This window comes from Struthio camelus, chromosome 5 (assembly GCF_040807025.1).
Source record: "Struthio camelus isolate bStrCam1 chromosome 5, bStrCam1.hap1, whole genome shotgun sequence".
In the NCBI taxonomy this organism is placed as follows: domain Eukaryota; kingdom Metazoa; phylum Chordata; class Aves; order Struthioniformes; family Struthionidae; genus Struthio; species Struthio camelus.
In genome coordinates, this window is record NC_090946.1 from 65,173,599 (window position 1) to 65,194,806 (window position 21,208).

Below are 21,208 nucleotides of genomic sequence, written 5' to 3' on the forward strand. Positions count from 1 at the left end.
CTCGCGGAGCCGCCATGGCGGCGGCGGCGCAGAGGAGCGGAGCTGCCGAAGGCCTGTGCAGGGGAAGGTGCTGCGGGTGGCGGGGCCGGGCGGCTCCTTGGTGCCGGGCAGAGCTGGGAGAGCGGAGCGTCCAGCCTTGGGGCAGCGCCGTGTTTAAACGACCTGCCGGCTTCGCAGGAAAACGGAGAAGGTTCCGAGTCTGATTTAGCAGCAGTCCGGCGCGTGAGCATCTCCTCCATCAGGTCGTTTTTCACCCTTTTCCAAAAGCTGTAACACAGAAACGCACCTTGCCCGTAAATAGTCTCTCCTTCCTGCACCTCTAACTATGTCGTCCACAGTCTTTCTAGCTTTTTAAAATGCATTTCAAGACACTCTCCTTTTTGTCTTTTCTTTCCACTTAGGTCCTACGGCACTTTGGCTGCTGTGCCTCTCAGTGACCGGCTACGCTCGTTCAGACCTGGGTACCCGGAAGAGAGGCTGCAGCCTGCAGTTACTCCTTGCCGAGGAAGCAGAGTCTGCAGCAGCGCGCGTGATGAAGATCTGGACTTTCCCAAGTAACGTTATTTCGTTGTGTGTTGAGAAAGTGAACGCATTTCCAACATTGAGGTGGAATAAAAATATTCATTTAAACCATCTTTCCCCTAATATCCTGCATCTTTCTCACATGTTGTGTCACGTATAGAAGTACAGCAGTTTCACAGCGTTGTACCTACCTCAGAAAAAACAACTTGTGACTGATTTTCATTGAAAAAATGCACCAGAAAGACCAAGGCTATTAAAGATAAAATCTCTCAGATGGCTATTTACTTTTCCCAAAATAAGCATGAAGCTTGTTGACAGAACAGAATGGGTCATAATCCACTGAACTCAGAATATGAATTTAAAAGTCTTCTTCCACCCAGTGAGTGGTAGTGTGGACTTCTGCAATTAATTTATTCTTTTCGTCCACAGATAGAAGAAGTCTGTGAGGCCAACACGTATGCAGAGGGCTTTGTGAGGATTACTATCTCTCTGCAGGTCTGAAGATACAGAACAGATGCTATTGTTGCTGTAGTTCATGTGCTTCTTTAGTCCCCAGAAATGTCAAGGTCACAAACTCGGAAGTCAGATCTGGCCAAACTTAACACTGCCAGTCGGGGACAAGTCAATCGTTATTTCATAACTGTTACCCATAAGAGCAATATATTCTCCTTATTCCTCAAAACCCATAAATTATGATCTTCGGACTTTTGGAGGTTAACACTATCACCAGTCACCTTTATGTGCTTTTGTATAAACAGAACGATTAAACCTGATAGGGCTATGCCCATTCGTAGAGTGGTTGGCCACGTAACAGAATTTAATATATTTTATTTTGTGTGTGCATATATGCCACAAACGTAAGGGGCAGATACTTTCCGAAGTTTTGCTTGGTTTTGATCATCAGCTGAAAGACAGAGAAAGGAGGTGTCTTTTTAAATACAGGAAATCAACAGTTGCCATTGAATCATTAATTGATCAGGAAGAGACCGAGTCCTTGTGTGACTAAGACTTGTCCATTTATTTCCTGATTGTGTCACTCAATCTAAATGAGAGATAAGAGATCCAGTACCTACAGACCTTGCTTTGCTTCTATCTTTAGACTATCACAGCTATAGCAACTCTATGACTGATATCAACAGTCTCTGAGTGTTTCAACTAATTTATGCTTTCAATGGCACCAGGAATTAATACAACAAAATTCACATAATGTAACCTGCCTTTTTATCAAGTTGCTGTTACAGCACTTCCTGGCTACAGTCCAATTTCAAATAAAGTTTATTTCAGATTTTAAAAAGTGAATAGCAGAACATAACAGCTTTTAAAAGATAAAGTAGATTACAGGAGAGGAGAGAAGATTGAATACTGCAACAAAAGCAAATAGAGAAGCCTATGATAAAGCTTTTTATGCTTAAGCAGGGTTTCAGAAGATCCAGAGATGATTAAATTGATTATAGAATGATGTTTCACTGGAGAGAGATGATTAAATTAAAACTGAGGCAGCAAAGGAATAATAATTGGAAATCATTGATAATAACTAGTAGTTCTTTTAGACATGAGAGTACAAAAAGTAAAATTTCAAGTTTCCAAAGGAGTTAATTGGCTTGTGAAGATTATTCATATTTATTCATAAGAATTTTAAAACACATTTTGTTAGCACGGATGAGACATCATTTTAGTAAAAGCTGCCAGCAAAAGAATAGAATTAAAATATTTACATAATAGTTCAGGCTTATTGTCTCAGCAGCTACTATTTATAAAGTGAAACATCCGTGCTAAAGCAACTAGTATATTTGAAAATAGATTAGAACAGTTAGGGAAACCTGTGTTAACATTAGCAAAACTTACATATAACTAAGACCACTCTAAGATACCATTGTAGATTACCCATAATCATCTACAATAGCAAATTGGTAATGAATAGCATTAAAATGTTATAGAAAATAAATCTGGTCCTGCATATATTTTGTTACTTACCATTTTTATTTCAAATTGAAAGGTGGTGGTGATTTCTGGAAATGCCCTATTCAGTTAGCTGTTAGCCTGGACTGAAGCACACATGCGCTTGCCTTTGCTAGAAATAGAAAGTCTGCTTATAAGGTGAGTTAGCTAGCTAGAAAAAGATACGTAGAGATACATAGCTTCTGAAAACCATGGAAAATTAAAATGCAGGAACAAGTAACTAAAATGTATTGATAATCAACTCTTTTGGCTTATACCATCCCTCCCACTCAACCCACCATCTCCTTAAACCCAGGGCAGTATTAAGGGAAATAATAGTTAATTGTTCAGTGCAATTTCATGAGCTAAGTATGAAGAAGCAATAGTTGTTCGTACACAGGAACATACTAATACAGTACTTTTCGTACTTCAGTAAACTGGAGAATAAACCTCATTAAGTGAAATGAGTTTTCTGCACTAGTATCCTATACAGAATTATGAAAAACAAATAGCAGGGGAGGGGTTTAAACTGGAAGAAGCTTAAAAGTTACAGACAATACTGCCTTAAAATAAGTATAAACAACTTTTGAATCTCTAATAAGATGTTAAACATTCTGTAACAAGGGATCAGAAAATAAACTCCAATACTACTTTGTATTTTTAATCACAGCATGCAAATAGAATGCTAATAACTCACAGGAGCAAAAAAATTGCAAGCAAACTAACCACATCACTGGGTTTTATTCTAGATTTAGTTTCTGGGCTCTTACAGCATTCACAGCTGAGGCGGCACCCTTGTTCTAACCTCCTTTTATTAAAAAAAGTTTCAAAAAATATTGTCTTCAGCAAAGTTGACAGGAAAATTCCTTTATATAGAGGCCCTTGAGATGAGACGTGGCTAATCCAAGTTTAAAATCCAATTTGTCTGGAAGGCTATCAAGGCATAACACAAATTGTTGTTTCACTATTTACAGAAAAAGTACCTATTACTCTAGTTTTAGTCTGGCACAACGAACTGCTCTTTTTTCTTCCATTAGGGTTTGTTTAAAGCTGCTAATCAAAGTCCTGATTATTATAATGTTTACTTTTTCTGAGCTGCTATAACATACATCACAGAAGGAAAAGGATTTTGATGGAAACGTAACACTACAGAAAACAGCGTGAAAGTAGGTCCTTATTTTATCTCCACGTACTGTGAAGTAGAACTAAACAGTCAATATTAAAAAGAGAAGCTTTTCTCAACACAAGTTCTTATTTTACCAGTTTCTTACCTTTTATTCCAAATTAACATCATTTTAATCTCTATTGTTAAACATATTCTACTGCAAGTGATCAGAGACGCAATTCAAATATTATTTGTATTTTAAAACGTAACACATTCAACATTTAACTCCTATCTCCCATTTTTCTCAAATGTTAAGTGCAAAAAATTTTCAGGCCAAAATGTGTTAATGTGAGGAGTAGTTTCTTTACAGTGAAGCACAGAACCCATATGCATTATGGGAGCAAAAGTTTTACTGGGACCAAGGTCATTTTTTAAATGAGCAAAACACTGCTAGTGAAACTAGGCAACTCCAGAGTTCTCAATTCCTACCAAAGTCAATAATCTCTATGAAACTAAGTACAGTTCATAGGAAAATTATTAGAGAAAATTTCTCAGTGACACTTAGTTCCTTTTAAGCATATCAAAATCCAATTTAAGGGGAGCTAAAGGGAGAATTGACGGTATCCATAAAGTCAACACTTGACTACATGGCTATTATAAAACTTATGCCCTAGTTTCAGAGTGAGGAGTACAGTCATATATACAAAATGCGATAAACTATATTAAAGTATTTCAGCATTAAAAGCTCTTTTATACTTAGAAAAGCTTATTTTGTTAAAACAGTTGCATCTGTGAATGTACATTATTTTGTAAACAACAAAGCTCTTACTGCTGTTCGAAAGTTAAAATAACACAAAAAACATTTCAGGCAAACCTAGAAAGCACATTTTTTTTCCTCCACAACGGACATTTTGATTTTGTAGTTTGCTCCTTTCAAACTGATTCAATTAATTCCATACATTTCTATTAATTGGAAATCTAACTGATCCTTGAAAAAGAATTCATGCCTTTACAATCAGACGAATGATTATTTTTCACAGTTGTATAAAACCTATAGAACAGCATTTAAGAAAAAGAAGTATTACATAGTATATACATGGTCATGTTAGAGAGATACAGTAATATATTCAGGCTTCAAAATAGTTTCAGATGAGCCAATACTGCCCATTATTTCCCAAAAGTTGATTTTTTTTCTAGCCCAGCTAGACTGAGGCAGTCACAGTAAGGTTCTATTTATTGTTACCATCTAAAGGTTTGTACATAAACTGCTATTAACACTTATGGAAGCATTAAGTAAAAAAAATTATGACCATGTTAGTCTTTATAGTTACTTTTAAAAAAATTACAATCCTCATTACAATCCTAACCTTCTGAGAGGTTAGAATTTTTTTTTAATGTGATCTATAATGGCCTGAATAGCTTTTATTCATCCCCTCAATTTCTTAAGTTTTCAAATTCTTTACAGAGCAAGAGGTAGCATACAAATTAAACACATTACATGTTAGCAAATGATGACTTAACCAGAGGCTGAATAAAGTGGCATAAACCGTTAAGAGTCTTGCAGAGAAAATGGAGACTTCAAATTTGAATCATAGTTAACATTTACGCAAAACTCCTTCTTAAAAGGTGTTCATGGTGCAATCTTCAAATTTATACATCTCCTTCACTACATATTTCTTTTACATTTTTATTAATTATCTCATATCAGTTGTGACATGCAAAGAAGTTCCTTTTAATATCTGGATGAAAACTGATGACAAAGTAAAACACGCAGGGAGTTAGTTCCAACAAATGAAAAATATTATTAGCTTTTCTACATTGCCATCTATTTCAGCAGCAGGTACTGCTGTAAAACAGATGCATAATGCGTATGTAATTATGCAGTCTATTTCATTGCCCACTAATGGACTCATACCACTTTCCTGAACTGGAACTGCAAAAGGTAAAATGTCAGACTCCAGCAGAGATACTTTCCAAGGCCTTTCATGCTAAATGGGGAAGGGCAACAAAAGATTATCACTCAATTGAAAATGTGTTTTAAAAATCACGTTGTTTGAGCCAAATTTTTATCATATTGGATTTTAAACTTGTTGTAATGTTTCCAAAAATATCTTCTGCATCAAATACATACATTTACATACATAAAAAAACCATGAAAAGCAACATCACTTCCCAGAATTGAGAAAACACTTCACTACTATTGATAGGCTGACTATATATGTGAATATTTATATCTGAAGCTTAATTACTAATTGTGCAACAACTGTATACAGAGACATACCATTACATTGCCGGTAAGTTGCTGCTCTGTCAAATAAGAGAAGCCATCAATATCAGGTCTAAATTAGTTACAAGGTAAAATGATTTTGTGATTGCTAAATAGGAAAGATGAGAATTATTAGGAAACTTTATTTTGGGTTGCTAAAATTTATTAGAAAAATGGCAAAATTTTATCTGCTATAGTACCCTTCCAAGAAAAAATTGCTTGCTAAAAAGCTTTGTTTTCTGAGGTATTAAATTGTTTGATTTTCATGCATTCCTCTTATTACTGAATGGACTGTAGAAAATTACGGTAACGTTAAAGATATAGTTGGAGCTACTATTGAAAAAGTTTATTGCTAACAGAAACATGATTCAGGTTTTTCTTCAGTGTATGCCTATTTTTATTATAAAAAAAGTGTAAAAGTTCATTAAATAAGAACTCAGATAATCCATTTGTAGGTACCTAAAAGCTCTGAAATAATATCCAATACAGAAAAACAGCAAAAAAAAAAAAGAAAAGCTATAAATATAAGCTAAAACAGTAGTACTTGGTATTTGTTTTTTTAATCTTTGTTCTGCAGCTTAACCAACCACAGACGTAGTCATCACATGAAGCAAAAATTACTCTTCTCCAGCTGTAGCCACAGACTAATGACAAGATAACTGGAAGACACTGACAAGCATCCATTGATTAACACGGGCCCAAAGATCTTTCCATGTGACTATAGCTGTGGAACTGAGATCTAGGACTACAAGCTATGTAAGAAACAGCACATTTTCAGAAGGAATAAAGGTGTTTTATTTATCCAAATAACAGCCAGAAGTTCTTTTAGTATCTTGGGTAATAAAAGTATTCTGGGTTAAAAAAGTATTTTTAGAAAGATGCAGGCTAACCTTGTTACATTTTCATTAACCCACTGCTTTTGAGTGAGTTCACTGAAGCATTGTAGGGCTTCTGACATTGAAGTTATTGATGCAGAAGGGTACAACAGCTTGAGTTACTTCTCATCAGTTCCTATATTCAATCAGTTGTTATGTAGAAGAAAAAGCTTTACATTTTCATTAATTTTGTTTTGGAAAATTCCGAACTACTCTCTAGCAGTACAAATTATGTTTATTAGTAATAAACATCATCGTTTTCCCCTGGCTATCTAAATGCTTCTGGAGCAAACGATTGAAATTTAAGCATCTACAATGTCATACTGCATTCAGACGTTTTCCTTGTTACTGCTAGTATTAGCACAGTTAAATTTGACAATTAACTCTGTTAGACCACCAGAGGGAGTCAAAAACTACATACCGTTTCTGAAAGTTTATAAACCTCCAGGTTACAGTTTAAAATATTTCTGGAAATATATGCTATATGTTGCGTGTATTTCAACAAATAGCTAAGAAAAACTAATGACATTAAGGGAATTCGTCTCTGTAGCAGCTGCTGAGGATAAAGACAATGTCAAAATTCTAGCAACCTCATCAGTCCATTACTAGCCAGAGGTAATAAAAATGTTTGTGATACAAAGAAAGGAGTAGTCAGCAAATACTTTTGCTCTGTGTTTGGGAAGAACCAGAATTATGTGTTTGTACTAGATTTTACAGTAATGTTAGTAACTGGAGAGAAGTCTTAAAAATCTATAGACCCAGAATCTGCATACAGCTGTCCAGAAACAAAAGATTGTCATCTTCAGTCTGATCATGTCCCTCCTGAATAGCTCATGGAACGTCAGAGACATCCTTGGAGAGTGTTAAAGTTGTGCCTATACTGGAAAAGGAAGCCAGAAGACAGTGGTAGGGTGTACACTCATTAGCCAAATAGGACTAAGGGAAAATCCTGGAAAATTAAATACAAGGTTATACTACAACATCCCAAAATCTTGGTCTTAGCAGGGAGGGGAGGAGGCCTCCTAGGATCAGCTGGGGCAAATTCCAAGACCTGTTCCTGAAAAAGGTAGAAATGGGAAGAGCTGACAAAACGTGGACCCCATACTAGAAGTGCTAGCTACTACTTCTGTACAGCAATTATGAGTTCAGAGACCTGGTCAATCAGTAGGCCATCTCTGACTACAATAATTGGCAGAGCTAACAAAATACTAGCTTTGGGTTTTGGAAATTAAGCTTCAGGTAAAGAAAATAGATTTTACAAATAGATTATTAGAAAATAAAATAAGCACCTGTGCCAAACAAATTTACACAGGAAATTAGAATTTTTTTAAAGCTGTTAGGATAATTAACTTTTAGGTCAAATACCAAGGAGGCAGTGGATTCTTCACCTCTTGATGAAGCCAAAAAAAACCCAAGACCGGCTGCTTTTTGGGTAGTATGAATTGATCAAAAAGTTATTTGCTCAAAAGAGTAAATGCTTTAAATTTGATACCTATTCTACACAGGAAGTCAGACTACTAGGTGATGCAACAATTGCTTTTATTTGTACGTTCAATCTGAATATACTTCATATTACGATAATGAAAAGATCAAACCAGTATCACAACATAATTTTCGATGCATATCAAAGTGCATACATCATCATCGTGAAATATATAAACATGACTAAGTCAGCTGAGTGTTACGCAACAGCACGTAGTTGGAGGATTTCTGCAGATTAAAAAGATGGCTCTCAGCTACTTGACTTCTGTCATCGGGATAAGCACAGACAACAAACAACTACATAAACAAGGCTTCTGAGAAACCCTAAAAAGCTTCGATCCTCACCTATTTTGAGCATTTCAGTATGTTTGTGAATACCATTATTAGATGTCTGCATATATCACAAATAAAATGTGTGCTTTATCAAAGACATCAAACATAAAAGTTCTTACTGATGATTATTTCATACAAATCTTCGTGCTAGAGTTGCGTCATGCTACTTTTAATGCATTTGATCATAAGTGATTTCATATTTTCATTAGAATTTACTACCATGTTGTGTAATGATGTTTATGAAAGTTGTATTTCATGGTCATATTTAACTTCAAAATATCACAGGAGAACTTTAAAATATGGTCCAGTTATTTCTAGGATTATAAAAATTCTGTATTTCTGGACTTTTACATTACAAAGAAGGCAAAGAAATAAAACCAATATTTTATAACACCAACAGTTATCTGTGACTTTGTACTGATAGCAGAGAAGTATATATTATTTATTTTTCACAACTGTCTTGTAAGTATTTTTAAATGGAGATGAATGAAAACTGGGATTATGGAACTATCAGCTTATGCAACATAACCAAGCTCTGACAGTCTGTCCAAAAACCAACCACAACTGGTTAGCAGATGGTCAGATAGCTCAGCCTGTCTGTTGCTGACAGCTATAAAGAGGAAAGCAAGCACCACAACCTTTGAATAACCGATAAGCAAGGCCTTTGCTGTAATACCATAATAGCAGAAGTTCTAGTTCACTCCTCTATTAGTAGTCTGATCATTTAATGATTGTAAAAAGATGACCTCAAACAGTTGTTTGAATCAGTATTGCTTGCCAAATTGCGAAGGCTACCATTTTTAAAACAAAGGGTTCAACTCATTGGAAGTTTAAAAAAAAAAAAAAGGAAAGAAAAAAAGCTTCCATCTCTCTTCAGTATTTAAAAATAAATTCGTGAGCTAATGAGAAGCAATACTTGAGGCAACCTGAGGCAAACTTAGAAGCAGCTAAGTACAAATAGACCAGTGGCCATCTAAAAAAAGCAGGAAAAAACTGCTCTGGATTAGTCTTAGAGGGAAATAAAGTTGTCACCTAAGAACCTGTATAACATCTATTTAGAATAGAAAACAATGTATGTGCTTTTTAATTAGCTGTTTGGGAGCATAAAAGCAAAAGTAGGAAGCAACAATGTTGCTGTGACTATGGTTGATTATGGACAGATACGAACTGTCCCTTCTGTGGGGTTTGACTTTCCATCTTCAGTTCAAAATGAGGATAACGAGCAATGTTTCTGGGGAACAACTGCCAGTGTTCAACCTCTCAGTGCTTCCTGCTGCTTCCAGGTATGGGTTCTTGACCTTCAGAAGTTTCACATGTGTAGGACAAAGCAAGCAAGTCTCTCCTGTGCGTTTCTGACCAAATCCCACTTCAAGAACTTAAAGGCAAACAAGCCAGCCAAATTTGACAGCTATTCTTCAGAGAACGTTTAGATCTGAATTTGAAGGTGCTACTTGAGCTTGCACTTTTTGGTTTCTACTCATTCTCAAATACAAGATTTTTTTTCTGTACTCCTAAAGCTTCACGCTCCATTTAGCAAATGTTAACAGCTGTCTAATGAAAGAGATTCCCATTCAATAGCTAGTGTACATTAAGCTATGCATTTCTCCACTTCTGATAAAGGGATGGTTTTGTTACATTGGCTTCCTTCATATTTTTATTCCTTCTGCATGTTCTGTACATTTGACTCTACAGTTCTTTTTGGGCAGGAAGATCTATGCATCACCTTTAGGACAAGTAGAAGGACGTAAATACAAAGAGAGAAACAGAAGAGAGAAAAGGATCAAGAGAAAGCAACAGAACCAAGAATACAATATGGGGAGTGAAAAATTAAAGAAAGTAGTCTGTATAAACATGCTTAACCCAATGTTACAATGTACTTAACACAAATATTAGAAATGCATTTTTTTAAAGGTATAGTGAGGGCATAACACCTCAGGACCTAAGTATATAGGCATATTCATGATGTTCTTAAAAAATAAGCTCCTGACAGTGCTAGAGATCTGTAAAAGCTCTGACTGCTCCAAACAGTCTGTCAGTCTGTCTTTGAAACTTGTTCAGATACTTCTCCCTAGTGCCATAGAAGTTGTGCAGAATGTAATAGGCAGTCAGGTCCTGCGCATCACCTACAACGCTGCCTTCCTCCTGATACCAAGTACTGTCTACCTAACATTCAGATACTGAGCTTATCTTTAAGGTGTTCTTCTCTGTGATGAGAGTTCCTAGCGTAAGGCTTCAAGAGGCAGAGGAACAACAGATAGGCAGATCGCTAAGTATCAAAGGGGAATGGATACCCATGCTGCAGCTCTACACCGTGGGCAGTTCTAGCAAGAATCTCCCCTACGGGAAACCAGGGCTGACTGTACATAATGACAAAACCATACATTTCTCGAGATTGATTTGCAGTGACTTCGTAGCCATCACAGCAGTTAACCGCACATTTTTGGACAACAACAACAACAATCCCTTCCTATTTCTGAATACCATGGCCCAGAGAAGAAAACAGCATGACTAAGATCAGAAACTTCACTACAGTTACTATTCCAAAGCCGCTAGAGAGCCTGATTTGCCCAAAGCAGCTGTTCGTTCCCTCCTGCTTATTAGCAAGGCTTACAAATAAGGGGAAGTATCTCCAAGACAGAAACTCCAACAATAGATTTTCCTAAACTGGTGGATGGCTCCAACAGGACTGGTTAACAATGGACTGGGCTTGCCATCTTCCAGATCAGCATGTTCAACTTTCACAGCTCTGGAGAAGACAGGATTGCTGGCATCTGGCTCTGCAAATCTGTGACGAGTTCTGAGCAATCCTACAGAAAACAGCTTTCTTCAATTTCTTCCACCATCACATTCACAGGATGATCCTCTCTTCTAGTTCTGACTTTCCCACATCCAAAATCCAAACCCTATCCTTAATCATTGTCTGAATATTCTTATATTGGGTAAAATGACTCATAACAATTATTCATCTTGCCTTTTGTTAAACTTTCACCACAAGGTTTTTGGCTGTTTGTTGATGTGATCAAAAAATTTTAGATAAGGGCACACTTGTCAGAAAGAAATCACCAATCTGTTGATAGTTGGCAGTTACGCCAGCAAATTTTGACATTTATGAACACAATGACTTTAGGAAATCAACATTGGAAACATACATGTTGCCACCTGAACAGTTTGAAAACAGCAATATTTTTGTCCAAGAAAGAAGCTGACAGGTGAATCTATTTTTTTCTTAATAATCTTAAGTTGAATTTGGAGACTCTGGGGACTTCAAATGATCCTCTGTGCAGTGCAGCCAGAACGTCTGGTAAATCATGACAAGGCAAAGAACACAGTAGGACTAGCTCCTTCCTCCCATTTCTTTTGTTCTTCCTCCTCCCTGCCCACACTGAAACAACACATAGCACACCTTGTTCCACCTACTGCAAATTAATACAGCATGCCGCTTTATAAGCGGCTGTCAAAATTCAGATCATTGATTTATTTCTTTCCTCTATAGCTTTACAGGTAAAGGGTAGCAATTACAGATGATCTCTTCTACTGGGACTTGAGCAAAAGATAATTTTATTCTGATGGGAAATAAAAGAATCTTGGAGGTTTCTTTCTCTACAGGTGAAAGATCAGTACAATAAAGATATTCATTAACGTCAAAATTTGCTGCAGTAGCATCTCAGTAAGTCTATCAACAGTGAAAGCCAATGACAAGGTTTTATTCATTTTTATACTAGGTTAAGATTGAAGGCCTGTTCTCACTTTGGTGTTAGCTTTAAAACAGACCTCAAGTTTTTTTTTAAATCTGGCAACTTTAAAGCTAACTAGAGTGACTTGCCAGGGCTTGATTCTGATGGACTAACATGGGGATATATATGAAGTTCAACAGTATTAATATTTGAACTTAAAAGCTGCAGTGATACAGCACTTTCAGTTCTAATTGGTACAGTCACTGTGTAACTAACATTATCACTAAGTGTGACCCTGTTCATTTGAGTACGCATAGCTTCAAAAGAGTAACTATTATGCACAGCTGAGCTAGATATGCAAAGGATGAGAGCCAGACATCTAAGAAAAGCTTGGTATGAGATGAGTACGTAGTGCTCCTGTACATTAATTCAGCTTCACTTCCCCACTATTGTACCCATTTTAAAGGGGAAAAGAACAAAGACTGTTCCTAGAAAGGGTAAGTTATTTCAGACAATGTAATAGTTCTTCTACCTCCTAGTCCCCTCTGCCAGCATAACATTGAGAAAAACTCCAGCATTGCCCCTTTTTTGCCTCATACAGTCTTTAAACACAAACGTTTTGCTTTCTCCTTCTCCCTTTGCTGTAATGCCAAAGTCTAGTTTACATCTGAAAGTTTTTCGGCACAGTGCAATGTGTCACTTACAAAGTCACACCCTGATATAAACTGGACTAGCGTAGATGTAGTTATATCAGTATATTTTAATCAGTATAAAATACTGATAAAAACTTAATAGTTATGTAGTTATATCAGTATATACCAGTAATGCTTTTTTTAAAACTAAACTAGTTAAAAAATTATTATCTTTCCCAGCAGACGACTTTTGGTTTTCACAGGGCCTCAGCCTATATCCTTAGATTCTCTTCCTTACCAAATCAAGTATTCAGTCACACTAAGAGAACTAATTATTAAAAAAAAAGACAAATCAGGTGAACATAAATGAGACACCAATTTTAAGAAGCTTAAATTTTTTTTAAGAAGTTAATTTTTTCTGAAGCTTGGTAAATTTTAAATATCCATGATTTGCTTACAGAAGTAAAATTATCTTTGTACTATGCAAAATGTTGCAAGTTTGCAATTAGTTTGCAGTTTCATCTGTGATGGGTTTTTGAACAGTTCCTTAGCCAGCACAGGAGAGAGTGTGGTTCTCTGCTTTATTGTTTGCATTTCAAAAGAAGTTAGCAGGCCTTTGCATCAATTTTGTGAATATAGCTAGATTGGTTGCTAATTTTAAAAAGTCATTTTGTGTGTGAATAGTATGGATTCCTTTATATACCTCTTAATAATATAGTTTTCAAAAATCAGTCTAAGTAAAATGCTTCTAAATTGAATCCTCTTCTTTAAAGATAACCACAGCATATTTGATTTTGCAATATTGCATTGTAATTAATCAATTAAGGCCTTTTATTCTCAGTGCTAATATTTTCAACAACATTCCTCACCTAAATTAATATATATATTTTTTTTTCCTCCTGTTGGCTGGCTGAGAGATGAGACAAGCACCACAAGCAAGAAAAGGGTAGAGCATGTTGCCAGAAGGAGCAAGAATGCCCCTGTAGGTGACACTAAGCTGTTGGATCAGCCCAAACCACCTCATCTGCTGAAATCCTTACAACTGTTTCCCAGGCAGCTGGAAACTCCACTTTCCATCACACAAAACCTGAAGGCCTTCAAAATATGTGGGTTCCACCTCAACTAAAACAAGAGCCCAGGCTATAACCCAAGAACAGATTTCATAAGCACCTTTGCAAATGAAGAACTGTTCTTTTTTCCAATACGGTTTGCAGAGAGCATCAGGGTCTAAAAGCCAACGGATACAATAACTTAATAACAAAGAAACATACCATGGTGATTTGAACAAGTAACAATTATTTTCCCTTATGATTACTTTATATAGCCTTGACTCAATTTAGTGTGAGCATTTTTCAAGAGAAAATTATTTCTGCTACAATAGAAGATTCAGAGGAACAGTCCTATTCTGAAAAAAGTTATTTTGGTGTATGAGAACTACGTAAAGTAAATTGTTTCAGTTCAGTATTTCTTTTCATTTAAAAAGGTGTTTGGTTTAACATCTGGAAAGGAAACGCAGTTTTAAGCAGTATTAATTGACTGAAGTTTCAAACAAATTTTGAATGCATGTCCTTAAAGTTTACATTAAACTTAAGTTTAAATAAACCAAGATTATGTCTGATTTGCGGCTTAAACAGGCAATGTGCTGGTGTTTAAAACTGTTTTCCTTGTGACAATGGAAGCTCTTATTAGTAATATATAAATAACCTACCTGAAACACTGAACAATGAACTTTAACTCAAAATGAGCTAGCAGAAAATGTCAAGATCTGTTTACAAAAAATATATTGTATATAAAATAAGCCTTCCCATTTTTTAATCATACACTTCCAAAAGTTTTCTACATGAAATATTAGATTTGATATTCCTGCATATTCCAATTAAAAAAGTTTCCTTTAAAAGATTATGCAAATGTAGTTGGGGCTCTAAAATAGACATTTTATGTGGGAATTTAGTGTAGTAGCACAGTCCCATTACTGAGACATAAAATTCTAGATGGAGCAGAAGAGGAGGAAGAGTTTACTTAGAAACTAGAAGTAATTAAGCTATGAGCCCCACAGAAGGTCTAGCCATGGGTGCTATCTTTTAGTTTAAATATTAAGCTTTTAAGTTTTCAGAGCATTGCCCTATTTCATCTACTATATATTCTGAAGCTAACATTAGCTTTACTTTCTTCAAATTGACATTATTTCAGCTGTCTTCCATTCTCTGCTCTTGCTGCTTCTGGGCACAATAAACAAGACTGCTCAAGCTGGTCTGTGCAGTTAAGAGCATCACTTAATTCACTAGTATGAACTGCAGGAATCATCCTCCGACTCCTAAACCTCTTTTTCTATATGGGTCTTTAACAGATGTTGGGAGTTCAGAACAAGCGATTTGTAAAAATGAGAGATGGCAGAAGAAAGCTAGCCATCTTTCTTTGCATTTGGTATTTTCTACTGACCCACAGGGACGGAGGGACGGGACACTCTAAGGAATAAATTGAAAAGCTTTTCTCAAAGGTCGACAAAGATCAAGGGGCTTGGATCTCTGCAGAGCAGAAGCAGCCACGCTATTTCCCGTCCTCTCAATCCAGAGCATTCAGTCAAATATCTCAACTTGAAGGAAGGAAATACAATTGTTACTCAATGTAAAAACCAGTGCTGAGAAAGGCTGTTGTGTACAGGAAGAGAGAACATTAAGAGAACAGAAAGACCACCAACCTGGTAAAAAATGTCTGGAACAATACCTAAGGAATAAGAAAAAATTCCAATTGAAGAGACAAAAATACCATAGATAGATAAGCATACGTGTGTATGTACACGTACACACACAGATCAGTAGAGTTATAAAATATGGGTAGCATGGGCGACTGGTAACAAAGTGTGCAATTCAGTATCAGTGAGTGTTACATGCGCATGGAAATAGTGAAGCAAAATAGTGAACATTTACCACAGAAAACCTCTCCCCAGAAGCCCCTCATCTCTGATTTCCCATTAACCTCCTTCCTTTTCTGCAGTGCCCTTGCCTCGTCCTCTGAATACGTGTGGTTTGAGAACTCATTTTCAAGTATAGGTTCTCCTAAAATAATGCAGACTATTTTAAATTGAGGCCAAGACATGTGCAATACAGCACCTACATACATGCACATAACATATATACATATTAAAAATAAGATACTTCTACAATACTTCATCAAAACTAACACAACATACATGATCACTCTGTGAATGTCTTCTGCCAAGGAAGCATTCTGTTCCTGGATGAGCACTAGAGAACATGGCTGTGCTGGTATTATTTTGCTCAGAAAAGCAGCCATGGATAAGGACAAAGAAAACGTAAATCAGCAAAGCCAACTTGCAAGCCTCAATCAGTTTGATACAATACTATATTTTTATGTGAGCCCAGAAAATGTTAAATGAAGTATTTTAATCATGTTCTTTTTCGTAGTAGTAAACAATATATGTATACCAAATGCGTGGGCCCTTCTATGAAGAAACAATGTTACAGCTGCTTTTTCTTATATAAAGGGTAGAAATTTCACTAAGTCAGAGGAACAGTAAGTCATGACAGTAAGTCATGTTACTTCCTTGGTACTTGTACAAACCCTTTTCCATAGTTACTTCTTAATTATTAAAATTGTATTTCTAAAAATATTACAAAGAATTACTAACAGAATATTTAGTACTTTTAAGATTAGATTAACATAAATAACCATACATAGTTATTTCAATTAGTACTGATAAGAAATTTGATTTTTTTCCAAACAAAACTGCCTACAATATTGCTGACAACATTGCATTTCTGACAGTAGTAGAAAGATATCATTACTGGACATTAAAGTTGCTTGACTGTTGCAGCACTGTGAAGGAAACTTACTCGGAGTATAAGCATAATTTACAGTCTCATATCTCTTTACCAGACCAATGTAAAGAATTTATAGTGCTAATGAGGATTGGTTTGTACATTTCAGATTTGGAATAGTGATACAACTACGAAAAATAAAGTCCCTGGTCTTCTATTATATATGAACTAGAGCACCAGGAGGGGCAACAGATTTAGCAGACACAGCACATTTTTCTGCCAAGAGTAACAAGCCTGTTGCAAGGGACATCTGCAAAACAAGTGAACTGCTCTTAAGCTGCGTAGTTTGAAATTCAAGTCATTAATATGAATGGAGAGTGGTAGTTGTTTATGTAAAGACATTTATCTATAAATATAGACAGCTCAGACTCACACACAGGTCCTCAAGAGCTCTGTTATCTGGAGGCAGTAGAAAGGCTACAGGTCATACTCATTTCAGCCATCCCAGACAACTGCTTCAAAGCAAACAAGTCAACACCTAAATATACTTACCCATGCCAAAAACATTATCCTGTTTTTGAATTTTTCTTTAATAACTACTGTTAGAGCACAAAAAGAAAACAGAAACATTCTTGTATAATAGCTTTCTTTCATATAAGTGTTGTATACTCATTACTGTGAATTTTAACCATTTTAATCTCATTACAGTCTCACAAGAAACTGTGAGAAACTGCATGGAAAAAAATCTGACAATATAATATAGCTATTATCGCTAGCATTTAGCAGCTTGTGTGAGCATGCCTTTTTAATATTTTATTCATTTTTATTGAATTTCTATAAAGATATAAAAAGGCATCAGTTTAAATTTCCCAAGTGGGAAACAACTGTATTACGTTTCTAACTTTAAAAATTTATTTCCGCTGGGTCACAATATTCCAAATCCATTTAGTACTCAAAACCTTCTCATACCTAAATGAAATCAAACCCCCAAACAGGTTTTTTTGCTTTATCTACTTTGAAGAAGACCAACTCCATGGCAAGAACTCCTTATGGTGCAAACCCCTGAACTTCACAACCTGCCCCCCCACAATTCACTTGAACTGTCTGCATAGTAAGTATTAATTGTGGATTTTTTTTGTATTTACAGTAAGTTTATTGGGGAGAGGGAAGGTATTTCTTTACAAATGAGCCATGTTCACTGTTGAGATTACTTCCAAAGAAAGCATTCAGAAAGCAAACCTGTGTTTATTACATGTACAATTATTTTTTCAATATTTTAACACCAGCCACTTAAAACTGGTTGCGTTATTAGCACATATACTGATCTTTAAATATACTACTACATAAACAGTGCAAATCTCAATATTCACATCAACCTGCACTTAATGCTGCAATTACTGTTGACATTCACATCAAGAAAGTAGTAAAGTAATTCACATGAGCAATTCCCAAACCTCAGAATGCCATTATCAATATTAAAGAAACATAGAAGAAACATACTGGGCTTCAAAGCCTTATTTTGATACACACAATCCCTGTAAACATGGACGTGTTGTATTTATCAATACTGATATCTGATGTCATTCTATAAATAAAACCATCAATATAAACAATTCCTATAACCTTTTTTGCATAGGGTTTGGATTAAGTTTACTTGAAGATACAGCAAGCTATTAACAAAATATCCTATTCAATTCAGCTTCCATCACACAAATTTATGCGTATGCTTAACTTTTCACCATGAGTCTCTCTGATTTCAGTGGACTCACATGCAAAAGTATTTGCAAAACTAGAGTCGTCTTTAGCACTTAAATTATCCCTAGTCATTGAGAATACAAGAAATAAAAGTGCTCTCCATAAACTTATAAAATATGCTGATCAATTTAATTTTTATCAGTTTATCGCTGATAATGTTTGTCACATTTATGATTCCAAACAGTTATGTACATACTATACTATCACAGTAGGAAATACGTCACTGTAGAGCACCACAGTGAACCAGTTGTGAAGCACAGTGTTCAATATAATTTCCCTTTAGTATTCCCAGTGCATAAGTTGTTAATAACTACACTACACAAGGTGCCCAGGTCTAGTATTTGTTACATACAATGTAAAAGCAAGATAGAAAGAGCTTTGCAATTTAAAGTAAGGAATGAAAACAGTGGATAATATACAGGGATTCACTCCTGCAAAGTACAGAGGTCTCCTTCACAATGACCACAACCACCAATAAGGTGGACCTTCAGGTGATTCCACCCAGCAAAGCAGTGCTCAGCACCTTGTAGGAATAAAGATCTGTGTGCACTTTATTATAAAACATCTCATTTTGATGTTATAAAGTGCAAAAACAAAAAATATATTCTAATACTTTACAGTAATTATTAAATCAACTGCCACATTTGCACAAGGCAAAATTCTAACTCGGTATACATTTCGTATGGACCCTATAATAACAAAGTATTGAAACCGGAGTTTTTGCATATTTAAAAAAAAAACTCAGTATTTTAAAATTGTGTAAATATAAAAAGAAAATATAAATTATAGTTTACTCTCGAAATAGATATTTTAACATGTGACCATTTTCCAAAGCACTCAATAAGAAATTTCACTTTCTCTGTTATATCATTACATTTTAGAATCTGCAAAACATTTTAAAAGTTAATAACTTCAAAAAGTAGAAAAAAATATTGTATCACAGTACTAGTCACCTCACCTTATTAGACATCTATTACCCTAGATGTTTAAAAAAATAAATAAAAAGAAATATCTAAGAATTATATTCCCAGTTGTTTAAAACAAGATATATGGAGTAACTTTTTAAAATAACAATACAAAAGGAGTTCCATAATGCTTCATTTTGTCCTTAGATTTCAAATAAATGGGATAGAATGTAATCACAAATTTAAATAGTCTTAAAGCACTATATTGGTTTGCTGCACTGTACCAATGACTCCTTCCATGAAGGAAGAATCAAATTCTATGACATTCTTCTGATAGCTAGGCAAAAGCACAAGATCTAAGAAATTTATACCTTTTAAGGAGCATTTCTTTCTTTGAACAGCGGGGAGGAAACTGGGAGGAAGATTTTGACATCGAGAAACAATCTTCCACTAAGCTGTACCATGAGCAGCAAAGCTCCTTACTTTGAGCTTGACTGCACGCTAGTAATTTAGCCCTAAGAGAGTACAATGTTGGTTGTGTAATAGTATTATACCATATCCAGTGATACCAAACTTAATGCTAAAAACAAACATATTCAAATACAAAGCTAAGAAGTATGATTGAAATACATTTTTAAAGCAACAGACATATTCCTGTAGCCTGTAAGCCACAGGGAGGAAGGGTGGGAGAGGACAATATAGCTACTACCAGGTTTATAAACACTTAAGTCTTCAAGATAGGATATTCTCTGCTTCTCAGTCAGAGAACTGGAAGATGGTTTCTGGGTTATTGCTGTCTGTAGGGTTTGTTGGTTGCAGTGTCTTTGTAGGTGTAGTTTTACCATGAGAATGAGAAGAAGAAGAATGTGAACTTTCACTGGAGCTGCTACGTGTCTCTGTGCTTGTACTGGTTTTTTTCATTTTCCTTCTCTTTGCAAGAGGTGCTTTGTCAACATTCTGGAGACAAAATCCTTCCCTTTTGTACTTGTTAAAGGCCTGTTTAAAAATAAAAGGTTATTCTAAGTTTGTTTGCTTGCTTGTTTGCTTTAAAGAGGTTTAAGACATTTTAGGGCTTTAGGCTTATTATGATTTTCTATGGTAACACATACTACGATTTCTTGATAGACTTTCCCAGATTTCTTCTGTTCTCATTGTAACTACAATAATAATTTTATTGGTCTTCATATGTATTTAAGAGCCAGTTGTCATTATCTGTATTTGAATAATATCTAATGTAATTAATTGGCATCTTCCATCGTTTAATTTAGAAATATTTTTATAAGCCTTAAAACCATTCAAGATTACATTTTCAGAAACTAAACTTACTTTTAATTTTTCTTTCAACAAAAATCATTTCGCATTATTGCAACCTCTGCACTAACTACTGCTTTCTTGTTCTCTTCTTGGTAATAAACCCTTATAAGTATTTCAGCACAAACCTGTTTGATTTCAGTTTATACTTGCTAAAAGGTATTATGAGAATCAATATCACATTTGTATAATACAGTTACAATTTAAATTTTTTTGGTAAACATATGTTGGTAGACAATCACATCCACTAAAAAAGTATTCATGAAATTAAAAATATGAAATAGATATACTCCAGAAATTTTACCTTGATTTTGTAACCACAAGGACAAAAAAAATTCAGTGACTTAAGTTAAACAGAAGTTTTCTTTTTAAACAAAACCTTAAAGACCTTTTAATGTATTCTCTAAAACAGCATAGTTTAATAGTTACTTCATTAACATTAACGGCTCTCTCTCTCAGTTCCCAAAACCTCATTAGCATACATGTTTTCAAGAAATTCACCTTATCACTCCTTTTCACTGTGTTCACTCATAAACATTACGCGCACAGAAAAAATTGCAGCTACAAGCAACCACAGAACTCAAAGTACAAACACTATGTTTAATAAAAAACATAAAATTTAGATTAACAT

The 21,208-nt window shown here is 35.2% G+C and overlaps 2 protein-coding genes across 5 annotated transcripts in view; both read right to left on the bottom strand.

Moving 5' to 3' along the window:
- TTC7B (tetratricopeptide repeat domain 7B) overlaps positions 1-423 on the bottom strand; it is a 145,691-nt gene extending 145,268 nt beyond the window's left edge. Inside the window, exon 1 of the mRNA XM_068946802.1 lies at positions 287-423. The gene's annotated coding sequence lies outside the window, so the exon portion shown is untranslated. The remainder of the gene's footprint in view (positions 1-286) is intronic.
- Positions 424-8,228: 7,805 nt separating this feature from the next.
- Positions 8,229-21,208, bottom strand: part of RPS6KA5 (ribosomal protein S6 kinase A5) — an 85,871-nt gene continuing 72,891 nt past the window's right edge. For all 4 annotated transcript variants that reach the window (XM_068946804.1, XM_068946806.1, XM_068946805.1 and 1 more), the window contains one exon: positions 8,229-20,262. In XM_068946804.1, coding sequence (XP_068802905.1) covers positions 20,023-20,262 — 240 coding nt within the window. In that variant the 3' untranslated portion in view covers positions 8,229-20,022. The remainder of the gene's footprint in view (positions 20,263-21,208) is intronic.